The 22,085-nt window shown below is 38.4% G+C and overlaps 1 protein-coding gene across 8 annotated transcripts in view; it reads right to left on the reverse strand.

Annotated features, from left to right (window-relative positions):
- Arhgap24 (Rho GTPase activating protein 24) overlaps positions 1–22,085 on the reverse strand; it is a 482,355-nt gene that overhangs the window by 23,577 nt on the left and 436,693 nt on the right. For all 8 annotated transcript variants that reach the window (XM_017802855.2, XM_029555325.1, XM_029555324.1 and 5 more), the window contains 2 exons: positions 20,418–20,625; positions 1,736–1,868 (listed from right to left, as the gene is read on the reverse strand). In XM_017802855.2, coding sequence (XP_017658344.1) covers positions 1,736–1,868; positions 20,418–20,625 — 341 coding nt within the window. The remainder of the gene's footprint in view (positions 1–1,735; positions 1,869–20,417; positions 20,626–22,085) is intronic.

Consider the following 22,085-nt stretch of genomic DNA (forward strand, 5'->3'; position numbering starts at 1 on the left):
AATTGAAAGCACTAAATATTTATGACTTTCCATTAAAAGAAAGCGTCTGAGCTATGACTCAGAACGCACAAGCAATCAAAAGAGGTAAATTAGATTTCATCCAAATTGGAAAGAATATTCTGATAAGTTTGTGATAAAAGACATCATCAAGGTAATGAAGCATGGGAGAAAATATTTGAGAATCACATGTATGAGTCCAAACTTATTCTTAAGCTTTTACAAAGCAATAATAAAAGAAAAACAGTTTGCTTTCCACATCTGAGCATTCAACAAACTACAGATTAAAAATATTAGAAAAGAATTGCATCTGTACTGAACAAGGCCAGACTTCCCTCCTTGTTGGTGTTCACCAAACAGCACACGAACAATTATTTTAAAAGAATTTGTATTACACTGCATTAGTTTTTACACATACCTAAATCCAACTCAAAATATACAAGAACTTGGACATCAGTTATTGTAAACAATAGACAGTTTTAGATAAAAGATTCAAAGCTCCCCAGGCTTATTATGTATCTTCAGGGAGTTCCTGTACTATGCTGTTTAGGGATTAGGATGCTTGCAACCCAAGTAAAAATGGAATATAATCTGACTAGATATTTTCCAAAGAAAATGCATAAATAACAAAGAAATAGATGAAAGATAATAAGCACCACGAATCATCTGGAAAATGCCATTCAACTTTAATGGCACACCACTTCACATGTGTGATTGCCTATAATAAATAAAGCATGTCAGTCTGTGATGGCTGAGATGTGGAGAAACTGGAAAAGGCATGCTTTGCTTGGTAGCTGTGATTTTCAAATACCACAGCTTCTTAGGAATGTATAGTTATGTTCTGCCCAGCAATTCCACCTTGTAAGTATACAAACAAGAAAAATATAAACGCATGTCAGCGCAAAACGGTAGGCACACGTGTTTTCACGGCATCTTTATTCTGATAGGCAAATAATGTAAACAAAACAAATGTCTTTTGACTGATGAGTGGCTGATAATGAGATATTATTTGGAACTATAGGATAAAAAACACTGCTAAGTGGTACAGCAAATAAATGAGCTAAGGAAGAGATGGAAGAAGCTAGACACACACACACACACACACACACACACACACACACACACACACACCCCAATATACTGAATGACTATATAAAATGTCTAGAATAGGTAAGTGTAGGGAAAGAAGATAGATCAGGAGCTGCCAAGATCAGGAAGAAGAGAGGGGCAAAGAAGGTCTGGACTTTGTTTTAGGGTATTAAAAATGTTGTAAGTATTCTAAAGTTAGATTTTGGTCATTGTTGCACAACTCTGAGACTGTGCTAAAAGACAACGAATTATGCACTTTAAATGGTTGATTTATAGTGTATAAATAGCATCTCAAAAGGGTTGTTTTTAGAAAAACAAGCAAAGGCAGCTGTTGTACACAGGCCATGTTTTGAAGTATTTGTGGGCAAGACAGCACAATGGCCTGTGTAACAGGCATCAGGAGGCCCGAGGGAGAATTACCAACAGCAACAAGGGGCACCAAGTGTCGAGGAGCCTCACCCATCCAGCTGGATTCTCTTTTATCACACAGGGGGTCAAGCATGGAAATATATTTGTGCATGGAGATCTCAGTGCATCAGTACACACCACAGTGGAAAACAGTTCAAAGAGGGCAAAATGAAACTTGCAACTTAAAACACTGACAAGACCCCCAATCCATGTTAATTCCAAAGTAAACGTGTTGACTTACTGCTTCTTCTTCCTTGCTGAGGAGTTTGGCACATGACAGAAAGTCTTCGTACTTTGCATAAGGAATAACTGGTTCCGGAAGTTCTCTGAGATACAGTTTAAGAAGGGATGCTACTGTGTGTACATCGGTATTGCTGCAGAGACAGAAGTTTGGAGACTTTAGAGTCAACTTTGTATGATTTCATTCATGTTTTCACTAAATAAATATATAAAAGAGTGTTATCCATGTCTGTAACTGAATCTGTTAATCCAGTTTTCAGAAAGCATACACTCCTGAAATATCAGGTAGATGTCACCCTAGGTGGGAGAAGAAGGACACTGAACGACACTTTAAATCTTCAGCATGGTCTGAAAACATTTAGAAATTCAAATGTTTTTCTAATGTGTGTAGTTGATGAAAAAAAAGCATTAACCATTGGAAAATAAGAAGAACATAGCAGATCATAAATGAAAAAGGACATAATTTACAAAGAATCAAATCTATGTGTGCATGTGTATTTATTATTATTATTATTATTATTATTATTATTATTATTATTTGATCTTTTTGAGACAAGGTCTCCTTGTAGCCCCAGCTGGCCTGGAACTCTCTTTGTAGACCAGGCTGGCCTCAAACTCACGGAGATCCACCTGCTTCTGCCTCCCAAGTGCTGGGATTAAAAGTGTACGCCACCATGCCTAGCTGATATATATATTTTGTGACTCCCCACTTTATCTTATCAAATTAAGTTGAACTTATTTTCAGGAAAACACTGAAAATTGGCTACAGATATTTGAAGCCTTAGCATAAAAAGTTCAGCACAGCTTATTTTGAATATAATTGACTCTCATCATAATTGCTTGTCTAATGTAAAATTCTTGAGATCTCTCAGAGTCCTCCAAAAGGAAAAAGGAAAATGTTATGAACATTTAATATGACTTTTTACATAACCTATATAATTTATTTTATCCTCCACTGAACACCAGAATGGCAGGATAATGTGCAGAAACATTAATTTATATTTTGCTGTTTTTAATCTCTCATTTCCTGTTAAACCATGAAGAGAGATGACAGTAAAGGCTAGAACAATGTTTGGGATAAATATATTAACATAATATGATATATTATATTATATGCAATATTTGTAGCACATGTAATATTATAATATAGACATTTTGGAGGGGTGAAGAAACAAGAATTGCAAAATTAATCCCCATGACCCAGGAACAGTGGTAGTGAATGATTGGGGATTCAGTTAGAAATCAGAACTTGCACCTTACTCTCAGGCTGTGGTCTGGGAGACCAAGTCCCTGGAGGACTCTGCTTGAATAAGCTGGAGTATAGGCAGTAGGCTGTCCTGCCTAATGAATATTCTCTTAACCCAAAGGTAATATAGCTATAGAGTCTTTACAAAACTATATGAGGCAAACCCATGTGCCTCCAGGCACTCAAGTTTTGATTAATGTGTTGATTTCATAGGAATTCACTGCACATCTACTCTGTATAGAGTATTATAGCAAAACAGTGGCTAGGACCTTGGAGGTTAAAGAAAAAAAGGCATTATTCTAGCCTGGTCATCACATGGTGTCCTGTGGGTGCAGCAGATACTAAGTTGATATTAAGCTTGGGATTACAGTGTGGCGAGGAGTAACAACGAAAAGTGTTTCGTGCTATCTACTGACAAGGGTAGACTAGTCTAGGGTCTGGAGAGCTTCTCTGAGACGAGGCTGGAGTGGAGATCCAAAAGGCATATGAGAATGGACAAACAGAAAGCCAGACAGAAGAGGATATTCCTGACTAAAGCCGGGGGCGGGGGGGGGGAGTGGAGCATGACTTAAGCAAGTCTCATGCCCTTGAGGAACTGGTTTTGGTGCTCAGAGCCCAGGATGGAACTGGGTAAGGCTAGAGCAGTGGGCAGTTTCTTCACAGACCACACAGACTTTCTCCTAGCTCCGTGCAGGGTGAAAGCTTTCCATTTTCACACTGGAGACTTAACAGGTACACTGTAAAAGATTTTGCAGAAGTTAAATTGTTTATTTGATGTAAGAGGAGGAGCTTCTTGTTTGATTAATTTAATTTTCTCATAACTTTATAACTAGTTATTTTATAAGACTTGAAATTGATGGACAGTATAAAAGAGGTCATCTTAAAAACATATAAAGATCGTATCTCTAGGATAGCTTGGAAACTGTGACCAAGTTATTAATTCCAAAGACCACTTCCAATTTTACATCTATTTATCTGTTTTATATGTGTATTCCTCTCTCCTCTCCTCTCCTCTCCTCTTCTCTCTCTCTCTCTCTCTCTCTCTCTCTCTCTCTCTCTCTCTCCCTCTCTCTCTCTCCTCTGTTTACCAGTTCTCTCCTTCTACAATGTAAATTCTAGGGATCAAATGCAAACCATCAGGCTTAGTGGCAGGTGCCTTTTACCCACCAAGTCATGTCTCTGATTCTATTTAAAGTTATTTAAGAAAATGATGAACTCAAAATAGTCTCAGTGGTAACTTAAGACATTACTAGGAGTACTTGCTATTTACTGATAATGCATTCTATTTCACCCATATCAAAAAGCTCTGTGTTTCTCTCCCTATACAGAAAAACACCTGACCCTTGTAGATGGTACTCATGGTAATAAAGCTACACAACATGGGTCAGAATATGAAATGCCATCAAGTATTCTGATAATCTATTTCCTCTTTTTCATTTTCACAGAAATCCAATCTACCATCATGATTGATTTGGGTCTGTTTTGCCTTCGGAGTCAAATGGCAGCTTTTAAACCTACAAGTGAGTACACAAAATAATATGAAAGTAAGAACAAAATGTATGCATATATTTCAGTATTAAGAGTAGGCTATGTAGAGCTGGTGTGGTGTTGCACGCTTTTAATCCCAGCACTGAGGAGGCAGGGGCAGGCTCATCTCTGTGAGATGAGGCCAGGCTGGTCAACATAGAAAGTTTGGACTATAGGGATACCCTGTCTCAAAAAAAAACAAACAAGCAAAAAAGTAGGTTACGTGTGCCTGAATGGCAATACGATAGACTATATCTAATATTTGAGTAAATGCAATCAGTAAATAGATGATGATAAATAAGTTGCATTGCTTCCTCTATCCCCAGCACTCTAGAATATATATATATATATAGTTTTCAAAACTGAATACATATACACATATATTATATGGTTTTCCAAACTGATTTTCTGACAAAGTATTTTTTGTGATCAGGCATTGAGAACATTTGAACAGTAGGTGGCGCGGTTGCTAAGTTAAATTTCGGAGAGAGCAGAAATCGGAAGGAGAAAAAGCTGCAGGATCCTTCTCAACCAGCAGGTTTTCTAGCAAAGCTGCAACATGCTCCAGAAGAGAAACATATGAACGACGAGCAAAGGTAAGTCAGGTGGGGCAGAATGGTTATTTTATTCCTTCTCTGCAGTGATACACTACAATCAGTTTTCTAGCACTACATATATATGCACATTGCTAATTATATTTCAAAGATGAAACAAATATGGGCAGATCTATTTCCCCCTTTATTCAGTTAATGAAAGATTATTAATTTTTTTGAAAGGCTAAACTTTAAAAATTATGATTAATTCTGGGGTTTTATTAAACTTCAGGCACTGTGTAGAAATAAAGACATGCATTTGTCGAGCATTCTTGTTTTGGGATTTTGCCTTTCCCACCAAGTGGAAGAGAATAGTCACTTCTGGACAAAGTGCAGCATGCTGTCTGTTCTGCTCACCCCACGAGGCTCTTGGTCAGACTGCCCCAACTGCTGCCAAGCTGCTCACAGCAGCAGGGAAGGGGAAGTCTGGGACGTCTCTGAAAATTCTCTGTCTTTCTATAAAATAGTAGTTTTCTGCACTTGACTCTCCAGCTTTATCTCTCTTAATGAATACCTACTGCTTTTCCTAATCAATATTTATTTGACTATGTGCATCCAATTAAATACTGGTATTATGTGTCATTACCCAGTATACATTTTCCTTCAGAGGAATGTATCTCAGTGTTCACCAAAGTGAAGTGAAATGATTTGTCATGGCAGAAAACCCTATACACAACAGAGAACCAAATCCCCTCACCTGGTCAATAATAATACTAGTGACACCTGCACACAGTTGACCTTCACCATAGAGCAACCAGTAGGTTCTGTGACTCACCTGACTTACGAATTCCTTTGCAGATCACTACACAGGAATTCTTCCTGGCTAGTAGTGCACAGCTGAGGTACTCTTTCGGTAAGAGCTTGGAACTATTTGGCAATGTGTTATACACAGACTCAAGTTTATTGATGGTATAATCTGTGCAGAGTTAAGATAATGAATCATATATACTATATCCAGACATCAAGAAGGCAGGCAGATGTAGGTTCAAAGACCCTGGTAAAAGAGGGATCAGATTGGGGAGGCTCTGTAACTACAGCTTCTTTAACTGATCAGAAGACACTTCATTTCCATATGTCCTATGTGAAGGACTTCATTTCTGAATCTTGTTTTACTGTACAAAGTATTTCAAGAGAAAGTTCATGGATGCTTTCTGTGAAGAACTAATTATGCCTTCTTGTGGGTTACCTGCTGTTCTTTCTGGGATCATGTGCTGGCTGAACAGTTCCTGAGCATGTGTGGTGTACACGACCCCATGCTTCTTGTTAGATGGAGGAGAAACCAGTCACATAGATCCTTTCGTCCTCCACACACTTATGTCTCCAATGGTATACCATCAACATTTTCTATACTATGTCCCCTCACTTTCTGCTTCTTTTCATTACCTGTGTATTCTAACTGCTACAACAGGTGCATGATTTTTAAGAACATTCTCTAGACTTTCTGGAAGTTTACAATATTAAAATACTCTTAATTTTTCAGTAGGGAAAAATGATCTTACAAGAATCCCTCCTTGCTTGTCCTTGAACCCGTCTTCCTTTAATAATGCTCTCTCTCTCTCTCTCTCCCTCTCTAATGCCACCAAAATTACAAGTTTAATCCAACACAGATAAAACCTTATAAATTTTAAGCCTCAAAATTAGAAATGGTAATTTTTCAGTCTGTATACTATGTACAGGATGCAATATAATCAATCCCTTGATTCAGCCCCACACAATGACTCTCCAAAGCATTCACACAGAAAGTCATTACAGGTATTGTGAAGTTATCTGCAAAATGCACAAGAGGACCTACGTTTTCCTTAAAATTAAGAAAATAATACTATCATATCCATCAGACCCCAGGGAGGACACAAACAAGACTGAAAACATTCAGCATCAATAACAAATGGCTCCAAAGTGCCTGTTGAACACTCTGCCCCACCATGGAGCTCAGCAAGACACAGGAAAGCCAGTCCAAGGAAACAGGCTGCTCCAGCCTAAACTAAACGTACATGTATATTTAAAAGTCTGCTTTTGTTCAAACTTCTTTTTATGGACCCATCAAAATGGGTGCCCTCTCTGGTGGTGTATCTTGAATCTGGTTAAACTAGCTTAGCTTATAGCTATGTAATTGTCACCAATGAATTCTATAAAAAAATCAAAAGACCCTTTCACCGTCAGGCAAAGTCATGGACTAGACTGAATTACAGTTCCTTCTGATTCAATTCTGGTTTAAAGTTTCTAATAGCAGAGAGCTACACCACGAGCCCTGCTATCAACTGAACTATGCTCTCCCCAGATGTGTATGTGGAACCCTAACCCCTAGTGTGACCTTATTTAGACATGAATGAGGCTGTGGAGAGATAATTAGGGATAGATGAAGTCATGAGGGTGGGTCCCTCATCAGCCAGGATTAGTGGTCTTATAAAAATAGAAACTAAAGAGCTCTCCTTGCCTCTCTCTCTCTCTCTCTCTCTCTCTCTCTCTCTCACTCACACACACACACACACACACACACACACACACACACACACACACACACACACACACACACACACACACACAAATACATTTTCTTTCCTCCTTGTGGATACACCAAGGAAAAGTCACATAAGGACACAGCAAGAGGGTTCGATCTGCAATCTAAGAAGACAGCCATAAATAGAGCCCAACTATGCTGCCCCATTGATCTTGGACTTCTACTTCCAGAACTATGAAGCAGTAAATTGTTACTGTTTAAGCAACCCAGTACATGATATGTTATGACAGATTGGGTTGATTAATATACCCTTAGATCTGCATTTTATGAGCATTCTTATCAAACTTGTTTAAAGTACTGTTAAAATATTTGGTGATGAAACATTAGCAGAAAACAGAAATGGAGCTTCAGTTAATATGGACTTAGGGAAATAATGTCTGATACATGACCAATAAAAGTGATTCTTTGAGTTGGAGAGATTGCTCAGTGATTAAGAACATTTACTGCTCTTGCAGGGGACCTCAGTTGGGTTCCCAGCACCCATGTTTGGTGGCTCATAACTGTTTGTAACTCGAGCTCCAGGGGATCCAACTCCCTCTTCTAAATGCCACAAGCACCTGTACTCAGAGACACACATGTACATTGTTATAAAAATAAAATAATCTTTATAAAGTGATTCTTGGTTGAACATTTGGAATCATCTAGAAGTGTTTTCAAATATCGGTGACTAAGTCCTCTGTATTCTGATATAACTTATCTGAGTTGAACACTGAGATTCTAGACTCATGCACAACTAAGGTTGAGAAATGTAGATTTAGAATATATTTTGGATTAAAAACTTTCCAAGGAAAGAATGGAGTTTGGTGTGTGATGGTCACAAATGTAAAGCTGGTCTGTAACACATACTTGTCTCTCTAGTGTTCCCTCACGGAAAAGGTGGGAGGGAGGACAGTTTGGGGCAACGATCTTACGCATCACTACCTGGGGCACCATTCTATCTCTATTTCTAAAATTACACATATAGGTATATGAATATACAGACTTATTCTTTTCAATGCTAATCATATAAAAAGATTGTTAAACTATCTCATGCACAATTACTCCAACATACCACACACACACACACACACACACACACACACAGAAACACACATGTACACCCCTCCATATATGATAGCCAAAATATCAAAATACTTGTTGTATCTATGATTACCATTTGAGAAACTGATAAACTATTTTCCATGAGCTATACATGGATGCTCTCAGGGAATAATCTACAGGGTGGAGAGATGGGCCAGTGGCTAAGAGCACGTACTACTCTTGCAGAAATCCCAAGCTTAAATTCTCAGCACCCACATCAGGCAGTTCACAACTGCCTGTAACTCCAGCTCCAGTGGAATCCAAGGATGAGAACTCTCTAACCTCTGCATACATATACCTTCATACACAAAATAAAAAACAAATCTTAAAGGATAAAAAAGAAAAAGACTACTGATGTATGCTGTAACATGGACAAAAGTCAAAAGGATTGTGGTAATGAAGGACGATGGGCAAGAGAATATTGAATGATTACAGTTATATGAAATTTCCAGAAGGGAGAAAATATATAGAGATAGAAATTAGATTAACTGTTGCCCTGGGAAGGAGGCAGGGCAGGAATAATGAGTGCAGGGAATTTTATTGGGGTGATAAAATATTCGAAAACTGATTTATGGTAAATTTATTAAAATCATTGCATTATAGGTTTAATTTAATGAAATATATTACTAAATAGATTTATTTCTAAAACATGACATTATGAAGTGGACTTTCATACAAAAAGTTGGAATCCAAATCACCAAATACAAAACACATGCTCTTGGAGCACCAAATTTTGTGGCTGTCTTATCTGTTTTAGTATGTATTGCTCTCTGGAGACTTTAAAACAGAAATCAACCTCCTGATTTAAAATTACCGAAGAACGGGTAGATAAGCACTAGTCTGTCTCACACAGATTCAGCAAAATGAAATTTTCCTTATCACATAACATGTCAGTCTAATCATGCTTGTCAATATCACATTTCTTTTACAGTGGGACTATTTAGATGCTTATCAGAATGGCAGTAATAAGATCCTGCCATATGCCAGGGGCTGTGCTAAGGGGTTCACTCACAATCTCTCATTTATTCCTGATGTTTTGTTTGGTCTTTGTGCTGCTGAGAATGGAACGTAAATCCTTCATATGCTAGGCAAGTAATCTGTCACCGAACTCCAGCTCAGCCTGTGTTGTTAAATGAATAAACATAACAATCCGGTGGGGTTTATTTCCATTTTATATGAGGAAACCAGAAGTTTCTGGAAGCAAGTAACTAGTAACTAGTCCTTGACATTAACATGAGCAGTAGATAGTGGGGTATAGACTTCAGCCCCAAACTACCTGCCAGCGGAGCCTGAACTCTTAACCTCTACATCGTGTCCTTGTGAGTAAATGAATAAACACAGGCTGATAGACATGACAAATATACTTCTTTAGGTCTTTTTACTTATAATGCTGGCATTAGTGTCAGCAAGGATGAACTCCCAGGAAAATGAAGCACTTGCTGTCATCTCGGGTACACAGGATGTTAAATACACAAGCAGGAGAGAATCACAAAGAAACAGGACAGATTTCTAGCTACAACCCAACCTGTGCCCCATAAAACATTTAGTAAGTAACCATTCCTATAGTTTCCACAGAAGATATTTCCCTGTAAAGTCCATTCATTTTTCAAGACTTCTTATGTTATAAGAGGGCTTCATGGAAGCCTTGTGTGATACAACCAAGGCTCATATTGCAAAGAGTGAACTGATCGTATTCCCTAGAGTGTGGGCTATTCCAAGTAACCTAATATGCCACAAGGACACGGACAGCTACTCACATGGGGGACATTAGTTTGCACTATTCTTTCATCTCTTGATAACATTGAAGGGGAAGTACTACAGGACCAGCACTGGCTGATCTACTTTTCATCAACTGAACAGATAAGCTCAGCAACAAAGTCTTTGGGGCACCTGTAACCAGGGGCGGGTGAGTGACATGGTTTTATTAATAGTGCACTAATTGTATGTCTGCATGAATGGGACTGGTTTACAATGAAAAACATACCATTTCCTGTTCAAAAGAATGATATAAAAACAGCATTTAAGTAAAATAGCAATTATCTTAGTAGAGGTGTTGTGTGGGTATGGTTAAAATCATGATGGTATGTAATGATACAGTTTAGAAGTAATCAAAGACATTGTTTATCAAATCTTCTCACACTATCATATCTATAAAAATGCTGTTAAAAAACCAAGGAAACTAAGGGCTGTCAAAGCTAAGCGACTGTCCAGGACTTCGGAGGGCTGATCCTTCTTAATTCAGAACACTGAGTCATTTCCAGTACTTAAAAGAGGTAGTCAGTTTCCCACCTAAGATTCAAGGGTTGCCTTAGGCCAACTAACTGGAGTCTGTTCTTAGCTTCCCCAATCCTTTAGGGACGTAACTACCTCTTTCACTTATCCACATGCCCTCTGGGTACCACTTGCCTCCTCTACTTCCTCCATTGAATCCCATCCTTAGATGTTTGATTCATACTGGGGATACAAAGGCTTCATAACCGTGAATTTGTCACTGAACTCTGAGTTTGGGAGTTTTCACAGGGACCAAAGAACAAACAGGCGGGAATATACCTTTCATGCTGTCCTAAAATTTCAAGACCTTCACTGGATAGGAAATTCTGTATTTTATTCATCAACTTCATATTCCACAAAATAATTTATCTTTCACATACTCATAAAGTCTTTTTAACCTAGTCACAAACACTATACTACTCCTGAAGAGGTTGATTTACCCAGCTTCTTGAAAAGACACCGAGGCACATCACTACATCATTTCTAATGAGATGTCTCCCTACACTTGCAGCCTAGGCTCTAGCTAACATTTATCAAGGTACAGTTTTAGGATTATACATATAAAAATATCACCTGGGCATTTATTTAAATATGGATTCCTAGGCATTTTTCTAATGTTTAGATTAGGGGATTGAACCTAAGATTATTCATGCAATTATTCTTATACAAAACACTATTCAGTAATTGCTGCTACATCTGTTATGTTCTCTACTTTCAAGGTCCTTTTTGATAACTCAGGTCAGTAAAGTCCAGAGTTCTATCATTTTCCAGGGGATCAATTTGTTTATAGCACCTGGCTTTTCTGATTTCTACAGCTTAGATTTTGTAAAAACTCTGTTGAGATAGAAAACAATCTGAAAAAATAAATGAAGAAAAAGGAGAAGAGAAGAAATGAAGGGTGAACAGTGTGTAGACAGGCAGCTGGAGAGCCCAGGACCACAGTTGCTGTAAGGAAGTCCTGGACAGAATGTGTTAATATCCTGAGCTGCATGCAGCACCCTCTGTCTAGCTCTTGAACCATGCTGTAAGTGCATAGCTACTTCACTGCTTAGCACTTAACGTAGGACAGTGACTCCCACATTGCCATGCTTGACCCTACCTCTTATTTTGCAAAATGAACCTTTAGCAACTGACACCATCTGGAGAGCTTTAGAAACAAACAATACTAGGTTTCTAATTCGATTTTACACTTCCTTTATTTTTGTTCCTTCAGTCATAGAGAAGCATACTGCATTTGATTTGTTATCATTCCTAAGGAGCAGGAATAAAAGCAAGAATGGCTGGGAATTGGGAAACAAAATTGTTGTTTTGGACAGCTAATGGAACTTCTCTCCAGTTTTTAATTTTTGTTTGTTTTCAGACAAGGTCTCCCTATGTAGCTCTAGTTGGCCTGGAACTCCTTAAGTAAACCATGCTGACCTGGATCTTAGAGACATTCGCCTGCCTCTGCCTCCTGAGTATTGGGATTAGAGGCTTCTGCCATCATGCCTGGCTTGTCTCTCTATTGTTTAACAAGTGTATCTTGACAAATTAAAGATTAATCCCAGCACTTGGGAGGCAGAGGCAGGCGGATCATTGTGAGTTTGAGGCCAGCCTGGTCTACATTGTAAGTTCCAGGTCAGCTGAGGCTACAGAGACCCTGTCTCAAAAAGACCGAAAAAAAAAAAGTAAATACTATTGACTCTGTGAAAAATTAAAAATTTTTTATTTACTTTTATTTTATGTGTATGAGAGTTTTTCCTGCAAGTATGTAAGTGCATCTGTGTTGTACAAATTTTGTAGAAGTCAGAAGAGGGCATCAGATCCCCTGGAGCTGGAGTTACAGATAGTTGTTAGCTGCCATGTAGGTGCTGGGAATCGAACCCAGGTCCTCTGCAAGAGCAGTCAGTGCTCCTAACTGCTGAGCCATTTCTTCAGTCACCTTTATTTTCTTTTTAATGAAATATTTTACTTGAATTTTTGTGCATTTCATACAAAGTATCTTAATAATCTTTATGCCCCCCATCTGCACCCCCCATAGCACCTCCCCCCAATCAGATTTCATGCATTCTGTCATTTATGTTAAGGCCTATAGAGTCAAGTTAGTGTGCCCAGATGTCCCTCAGTGCAAGTTCATCCACTGGAGTCTAGTGAGCCTGTCTAGAGTCCCTCCCTTAATGAAGATCAGCTCTTCCTCACCCGGCAGTAATCAGCTGCCAATAGTTCTTGGGCCTGCTGCCCATTTCCACAGTTCTATGCTGGGTTTTTGACTTATTGAATTTGCCTGAGTCTCATGCATGTTAAAATGGATGTCATGATGCTAAGTTCCTACAGCTTTCCATAGATTCCTTTCTAGTATCTATGGAAAGCATTAGGCAGAATTATGTGTTTTGTGTACACACACACACACACACACACACACACACACACACACGTACACAGACAACCATTTTTCTGGAGAACACTGATGAGATTGATGAGATTAAGTTGAACTAATACATTTTCACAGGCAACTGTCTATACTTCCTGAAGAAAGAATTCTGATCAAGACTTTTCTGTGTAAAATATCAAACTCAGTTCATTAAAAACATAGTTGAGGTGCAGAACCCTCAACTTGGACAAATTTCTGAAAAATAACTTCACCACCCCTTGGGCAACTGTGGATTTTTCTTTCCTCTCAGCATAGCTCAAAATCATATTTTTCACAATGTGATATACTTTTTATTACTGTTAGTTCATGGATCTAAAAATTCCCCTCTTCTTTTTAAAATCAACTTCATCTATATATTTTCATATATGCAAATTAGAATGTCATTCTCACCACTGTTTGAAATTATGTATTCAGTATTTGTTGGTCATCTGTCTGTCATTAGCAATGCAGACTTCAGAAAAGAATGGACCTGGTCTGTCCTTTCCACCTAGAACAATGTCTAAGACAATAAAAAAATCCAGTTATCTGTTAAATGAATTCATGCTGTATAGTCTCCAAAGATGACTGTAGATCATTGATTCCATCTCTAGCTGTCCATGCCACTGTTTCTCTGAAGACTATTTGTCTTTCTATACTTTAAATCTGAACTGGCCTGTGATGTGCTTATGCCCAGTAGCATTTAGTAGATATAACGCTGTACTAGTACTGGGCTTCTTTCTTAATAGGTCTTGTGTTTTCCACTCTTGCTGTCTTAGAGACATGTGCTATCATGAACACAAAGGGTGAAGTCCTGAAAAGCACAAGGCTCCAAAAAGCAAGCAAGGGGCTAAACCAGTCGTCAGCAACTCTGGTCAGCCCCTCTTAGGCATCCAAAAGCACAAGGCTCCAAAAAGCAAGCAAGGGGCTAAACCAGTCGTCAGCAACTCTGGTCAGCCCCTCTTAGGCATCCTGCTTTAATTATTAAAGCTCTAACCATCACCACAGCTGCACCAAATTGCAACCAATACCATGTGGAAAAGAATTAGGAGATCTCTGCTTAGCATTGTTCCAAAGAAAAAGCTGAACAAGTTGGTATTTTAACACAAAAAAGTCCAGTGTGGTTTGACATACAGTAGTATATACCCAAGGCCATCATGATATCTGAAATTCGGTACTGATGCAACAAAATTCTAAAGTATATGGCATTGTCAATGGAGCCAAACAGTGTAGTCAGAGAGGAGAGTACTAGTAAGGGCTGGAGGAGAATGGACCCTTCCTACTAGAAGCTGGAGAAGGGAAACATTCACTCAGCAGTGCCAGAACAATGAACGAGACTGGCAGGTAGAGTGACTTGGAACATAGACCTGAACCTGTGGCCCTGCCTTGAGAACTTTTCTAGGCCAAATGCTGAAAGTAGCGATTGGCTTCTTTTATTTGCATGTGACAGAGAAAGAGAGAGACAAGCTAAAGAGGGAACTGTTTCATTTGAATAAGTTTTGATAATCTCACTACATGGCAGATGGCAAGAGATTCTTAGTGTAAAACTTCAAAGGATAAAATCCGAGGATAAAGCTGAGATCTCAGCAGACCGCTAGAGTGCCTGCTCCAGCCTCCCTCTGGCATAGGGGCTGAGAACTCAGGGGACTGCCTGAGAGCACCTGGATCCTGCCCCCTTGTGGTGATAAGAGTTATGTAATTTGGGACTCTTTTAGACCCACTGAAGGGGTACCCCAGTTTTGTCACCCTGAGTTCCTGTTCAGCATTGAAGAAGCCACAGCGGTCTGTGTCCTGATTACCTACTGGCAATTTGGATAACCTCTTCAGAGGATGGTGTGATAAATATAGGAGGTAGGAATTGGCTAGGCAGTTAGGGTAAAAACACCCCAAAGAAAAGTACCCAGCTTCTTGGTTAAAAGTCAAAATGTCCTTGGGCCTGTTAGCAACATACTCTGTTCCAAAGACCAAAAATGTCAGAAGTATTTGGCAGCTCTTATCTAATCCCTAAAAGGATTTTAGGTAAGGTTACCTCTTCAGAGGTGGGAGATGTTAGAGTAGCAAAAAGGCCCATTTGAAAAAAGAAGAAAGAAAGAAAGAAAGAAAGAAAGAAAGAAAGAAAGAAAGAAAGAAAGAAAGAAGGAAGGAAGGAAGGAAGGAAGGAAGGAAGCTTGAGCTACATAGTAAGCTCTAGGAAGGAAAGAAAGAAAGAAAGAAAGAAAGAAAGAAAGAAAGAAAGAAAGTTGTCAGAAAAAAAGTGATGGGGAGATATGGGAGGTGTTAGATGGGAGGGAGTGAGTATGGATTTGATCAAAACACCTTATATGCATATATGAAATTCTCAATAAAGTTTTTAAAAGTTAAAAAAATAAAGATCCAGGAGAGGAAAAAGAAAAAAAGGATAAAAGCCATAGCCTATGAGTAAAATCAAAGAAACACAAAATGGAAATGTGACAGCAAGAGCTCTGGTTAGAACTTCTGAAGATTTAGAGCCTCACAGTCCAACCTCACTTAGACTCTCTTGACAATCAATACAAATCTTGTGTTATATTTTTTTAGCCTGTTTACATACAGTGTGTTTTTTACAAAAATACATATATTTTATGAAAGCACCTATTTTAAAGAGCCTATTGTAAAGATTGCATGCTATTCATTTTCAGTCAATAGTTGGTGAGAATTTGATTGAGAAATAACTGGTTATAAGAAACATTCATTTTAATTTTCTTTTTCAGAGCTGAGGACCGAACCCAGCACCTTGTGCTTGCTAGGCAAGCGCTCTACCACTGAGCTAAATCCCCAACCCTGAAGCATTCATTTTTTCATGTGTCTTAAAGAACATAAAACATCCCTCTTTTCTCCTGCATTGACCAAAGTTCATTGTGAAAAATAATGAGCCAGGCATGGTGGCACACACCTTTAATCTCAGTACCTGGGAGGCAGAGGCAGACAGATCTTTGTGAATTTGAAGCCAGCCTGATCTATATAGTAAGTTCCAACTGGGGCTACAGGGAGACCCTGTCTCAAAAAAAAAGAGAGAAAGAAAGAACTAAAGCCAATGTGTATTAGTTATTTTTCTTGTTGCTGCAACAAAACATCTGACAAGTGCAACTTGAAGAAGGGAAGGTTTCTTTTGGCTCATCGTTTGAGGGTACAGTCCATTGTGGTTAAGATGGTCCTAAGGCAGGGGCATGAGGCAGCTGTCCACACTGTACCCATAGTCAGGAAGCCAAGAGAAATGAAGGCTTGCTTTCTCCTTGTTAGTCAATCTGAGATCCCAGGCATGTAATGAGGCTGCCCACATTTAAGATGGGTCTTCTTCCCACCTCAGGTAATCTAATCTACAAATTCCTCATTTACATGCCCAGAGCTCTATTTCCATGGTGATTCTAATTATTCTAAATCTCAAGTTGACAGCCATCATATCATGGCATTTTTTTTTCATAAACATGCTATAATGTATAAGACTGTGGTGGATTGAATGAGAATATCCCCCACATGCTTCAAGTATTTGGACATTTTTGTTCCCAATTGGTGGTGAAGTTTTGCGAGGTTTTTAGGGTGTGCACCTTGCTGGGGGAAGCATGTCAGGAGCGGGCTTGGAGAGTTCTTAAGTCTTGCCAAATTTCCAGTCGCTCTCTGCTTCCTGTGACTACTTGAAGATGTGAGTGCTCAGCTTTCTGCTCTGGCTGCCTCTCCACCATGATGAACTCTTTTTCCTCTGGTACCGTAAGCCAAATAAACTCTTCCTTCTATAAATTGCCTTGGCCATGGTGCTTTATCACAGCAATAGAACAGTAACTAAAACAAAGACCCATAACAAAAATGTGATATATTTACACAATGGAGTTCTAGTCAGCAGTAAAGAAAGATGAAATAATGAAATTTGCAGGTACATGGATGGATCCAGAAATTGTTATACTAAGTGAGGTAACACAGACCCAGGAAAAACAAATGACATATGTTCTCCCTCATATGTGGATCCTAGCACCAAATCCTTTTAAATTCTGGGTCCTTTTAATAAGAAGATGCTATATAGCAGTCCCTTCTGCATGAAATAATTAGCATCATCATGACTTTAGCTGAGCCTGATCCCTAAATATAGTCACAATCAGGCTTGCTGACGATTGTGCTCATTTATTAAAAATGAGGAAGAATCCAATAGAGGGATTTTGGAAGCCCTTGTCAAGAAATTCCAGTGCTCTCATATGAACATTTGAAAATTGTCCTGTTCCGACTTGTTTCTAGTTCCCTGTCTAGAACTTGTAATGCTAATTACTCTTGCCTTTATTGCTCCTTCACATCTACTATTCATGATTCAAGGACTTTCTTCTCCCCTTAGAGACAAGAGTTATGCAATTTGGGAGTCTTTTAGATAGACCCACTGAAGGGGTACTCCAATTGCCTCACTCTGTGTCCCTGTTGAGCATGGAAGAAGCCAGAGCTGTCTGGCAATTTGGGTAACCCCTTCAGAGGATGGTGTGATAAGAATAAGAGGTAGGAATTGGCTAGGCAGTTAGGGTAAAAAGACCCCAAAGAACTGTAGCCAGTTTCTTGGCTAAAAGTCAAAATGTCCTTGGGCCTGTTAGCAACACACTCTGTTCCAAAGGCCAAAAATGTCAAAAGTATTTGGGAGCTTTTATCTAATCCTTAAAAGATTTTAGGGTTACCTCTTCAGAGGGGGGAATGTTGGAGGGGAGGGAGTGGGCATGGATTTGATGAAAGCACCTTATACGCATGTGTGAAATTCTCAATAAAGTTTTTGTAAAAATTAAAAGAAATTATTAAAAAGGATGCCGAAACTATTTGTTGGCTCATGAAGTCCATTGCAGATGTTGTTTATCCTATTACATAATATTCTAGTATGACATATTTCTCTGTAATTCTGTATTTGAAATATACAGTTGCCCCAGGCTGTTATTTATACACTAAGGACAAAACTCACTGTGTAACTACTGCTCTGTTTTGTTTTTTGTTTCAAAGTACAGTGTGAGACCTGTGGTTGTTCTGATCAAAGCATGCAGGCAGTCTTGAAGTTTGTTCTCTGATGCTAGTTTTTAAATCATTTGTTTATCCCTACAATTGATATTTTTCTATTGGGGGGAATATGCATATCTTTATAAGATGTCTGTAAAACCTTTGTATAAAGGAAATATTTTAATCAAGGAATTGATTTTGCATTATTTTTCCATTTGTCATTTTGTACTAGTTTAGAGATTTGGGGACCTCCCCTAGCTCCAGCTTGGCATTTCTAAGAGATGTGGGAGCTTTAGAAGGTGGAGTCAGGTGGGCAGTCTTCTGTCATTGGGAGTGCACCCTTAAGGAGGCAGAAAGACTCATTTCTGTTCTCTTCCCCTTCTGTGTCTTAGCCATGACGTGAACTGTGCTCTATCATGCCCTCCTCATCACCACCTACCTCATTTCAAGCAAGCCCCAAAGGCCATGGCATCAAACGATCAGACTCACACTTCCAAAATCACGAGTCAAAATCAGTCTTCTTTTGAAGGTGTTTTTCTCAGATATTGTTATGATAACAGAAATGTTAGCAAAGTGTGTTAACATGTGATTAGCTTTTCCACCAAATTTTAAAGACTGTATAATATTTTATTAAACCGAATGTGACATTATTTAATTGGCCAGACTGTTGAAAATGTTATATTTGCTATTATAAAAATTTGCAATAAACAGTTTGGTATTTAAGACTTTCCTAATATATCTAATTTACTTCTCGGATTAGAATTACTGATTAAAGTGACTGGAGAGATGGCTGTGCAGTTAAAAGTGCATACTATTCTTTCGTAGAACTGGAATTCATTGCCAGTACTCAGTATGGATGACTCAAAACTACAATTAACACTACCTCTGAAAAACAATTTTTAACTCCAGGGCACCTGCACTTACATACACACACAGTTAAAAATAGAATAAATATCTTTTTAAAAACCCTAAAATAGGTTAAATTATTTTTAAAAGACTTTAACGAAGTTTATTCTCACCAATAGACAGTTTCTGCCTCAACACTTTCTGTCAGCACTGAGCATTATCGTGATTCAGGGTTTTGTTGGTGGGAACAGTGGGTGCTGATGATGCCATGAGCTTGTCTTGGGTTTTTGGTGGAACACACTTGGCCAGGCTTCCCTCATCTCAGGGTTTCAAATGTCTTCTTTCCTGTCTATTCTACAGAACTGTGCCTAGTTGTGTGAAAACTCCACACTCTCAAAGATAAAGAACACCTATTTGTGGATGTAGTGGTGTAACTATTCTTTCCTTGTAAGTTCATAATTGAGAACTGATCATCAGTGTGATCTTATAGGAGGCGGGGCTTTGGGATGTAATGATACTTATAAAACTGCTGCAGAGGAAATGCTGCCTTAAAATATATTGGGACAAAAGGGTGTATTTCAACTGTCAATATGGAAACCTTTCTGCCATATAATGCTTAATACTATTAGGATAAAAAATTATTATCCTATTAATTTTTTAAAGTGAAGGAAAGATGATATTTCACAAAATATTAATAATGGCCAACTGATGCAGATGATTCATAGTTTCATGTCTGGAACTTTCCAAACTTCACAATGCTACACTTCCTCTTGCTACTTTGTGAATATAATCTAGATTAAAGCAGAGCTATACATTTTAAAATGTAATGTTGCAATTATTGAAAATAATTTTAATTATATTGCCAGGATCTCAAGTCCTAGTTAGCAATGTTTCGATACTCCTTAATTGAAATAACTTTTCAAATGAAAATAGAAAGGCTCCTTTCCTATAAGTTCACTATTCCAGTGCTAATTTTAATATAATTTTAATTTAGTATTAAAGGTAAAGAATAAGTAACAATGGGTTTTAAGGTGAGGAAAAATGTACAGCAAAAACCAACATAGAAAGTGCCATACTTCTACTTTGTAACTTAATAAAAATAATGAAAGTGTGGGTTGTCAAACTTAATAATCTACCTTCTAAATTTCCATTACACTAGTCAGAGTTAGGACACTTAGCCCCGGGCATCCCTCTGTTCAGTCTGAGCACCTCAGTGAAGGATGTCAGTAAAACCAAGCTGTGTACCTGTCAAACGAGGGCTTCTCTCCACAGTCGAAGGCGTCCTGGAGCTCCTTAACCAGATTAGCCTGGCCAGGCAGTCGAAAAAGGCCCTCTTCCTTCAGCCCACGTTGTCGGATAAAGTCCACGCACTGCTCCACCAGCATGGGGGCCAGCCTGTTCCCATATCGCTTCTCGTATCGGACTGTGTCTTCCAGTTTCTGTCCGAAAATACCTGGAAAAAGAAGTTACAGCAAAATTGAGAGTTTTCTTTTCTTTTCATCCATTGTTTTTTTTTTTTTGAAAATTCATTGTAAAGGACATAAATTGGAATACTGGCAAGTATCTGACACACTACTTTACAACCAAATGCGTTGCATACAGTTCTCCAGTGGATGGCACTTCCTCCTGCTGCCCCTTCCTGCAATAGTCCCCACTTAGAAGACCGAGATGGAAACACTGAGGTATCCACTTTCTCCTTCTGCAGAACTAGGTAAGCAAATGACTTTATTCATTTTTTTTAAATTATTTATTTAATAACCGCATACTTAGAAGAAGCATTTCGTTGCAACAGCATTGACATATTCAGTAACAATTTCCTGAGCTAAGATGCATCTCTTTCAAAATTGGCTGTGAGTTTTTAAGTTTACAGTTGAATTATTACAATAATAAAATATTATACTCAGTATAAACCCTATAAGACATAAAATTAAATGAGGTTTTTAACCCTTATAGAAGAATCTCCATTTCATTATGAAAATACAGTTTCATACAGAAAAATTCATTTTTAATGCAATTGACATTAAGATGTTTGCACACGCATTTCTAATCTTTATATATCTGATTATAACTAGTCACAGTCAGTCGCTTTCTGAGCTCCTTGGCATCTAACCATGAATATAAAGTCATCAGGTATATTTCAATGATAATGTTTTTCACATCTACTAATTATTAAGGAGCAAAGTTTTATGCTTTGAAGAATTTTTTTTAAACACTACACCCACTTCCCAGGGAGCACCCTCCCATAGCTTCTTTCCCCCCACTAGAGCCCTTATATTCTGATATCCCTGCTACTGTCTGCTGTGTTGTTGGCACCCCAGCCAGTCCCCACTACTTGCCCTTCTGGTGAATCTAGTCAGTCTATATTATACAATATTAAACTCAGTATAAGCCCTGTAAGACATAAATTTGAATGAGGTTTTTAACCTTTAAAAAAGATCTCCATTTCATTTTAGAATAACAGTTTCGTGTAGAAAATTTCATTTTTGATGCAATTGACATTAGGATGTTTGCACATGTGTTTCTAATCTCTATATATCAGATTATTACTAGTCACAATCGGTTACTTTCTGAGCTCCTTGGCATCTGAGCATGGATATAAAGTCATCAGGTAGATTTCAATGATAATTTTATCACCTCTACTAATTACCATGATGTAAATTTCCATGCTTCCTCCTCAAATATAGTACATTTAAAAAAAACTGTTGATTTGTGTGTGTGTGTGTAAGTGTGTGTGTATATCACACAGAACATCCCAAACCATCTTATTCAACTATACACCCACTTCTCAGATAGCACCCTCCCATAGCCTCCCTTTCCCTACTGTCTGCTGTGTTGTCGGCACACCCAACCATTCCCCACTACTTGTCCTTCTGGTGGATCTAGTCAGCCTATCTAGAGGTCTTTGTTTTAGGA

Source organism: Nannospalax galili, unplaced genomic scaffold (assembly GCF_000622305.1).
Source record: "Nannospalax galili isolate Female #2095 unplaced genomic scaffold, S.galili_v1.0 scaffold405, whole genome shotgun sequence".
Lineage (NCBI taxonomy): Eukaryota > Metazoa > Chordata > Mammalia > Rodentia > Spalacidae > Nannospalax > Nannospalax galili.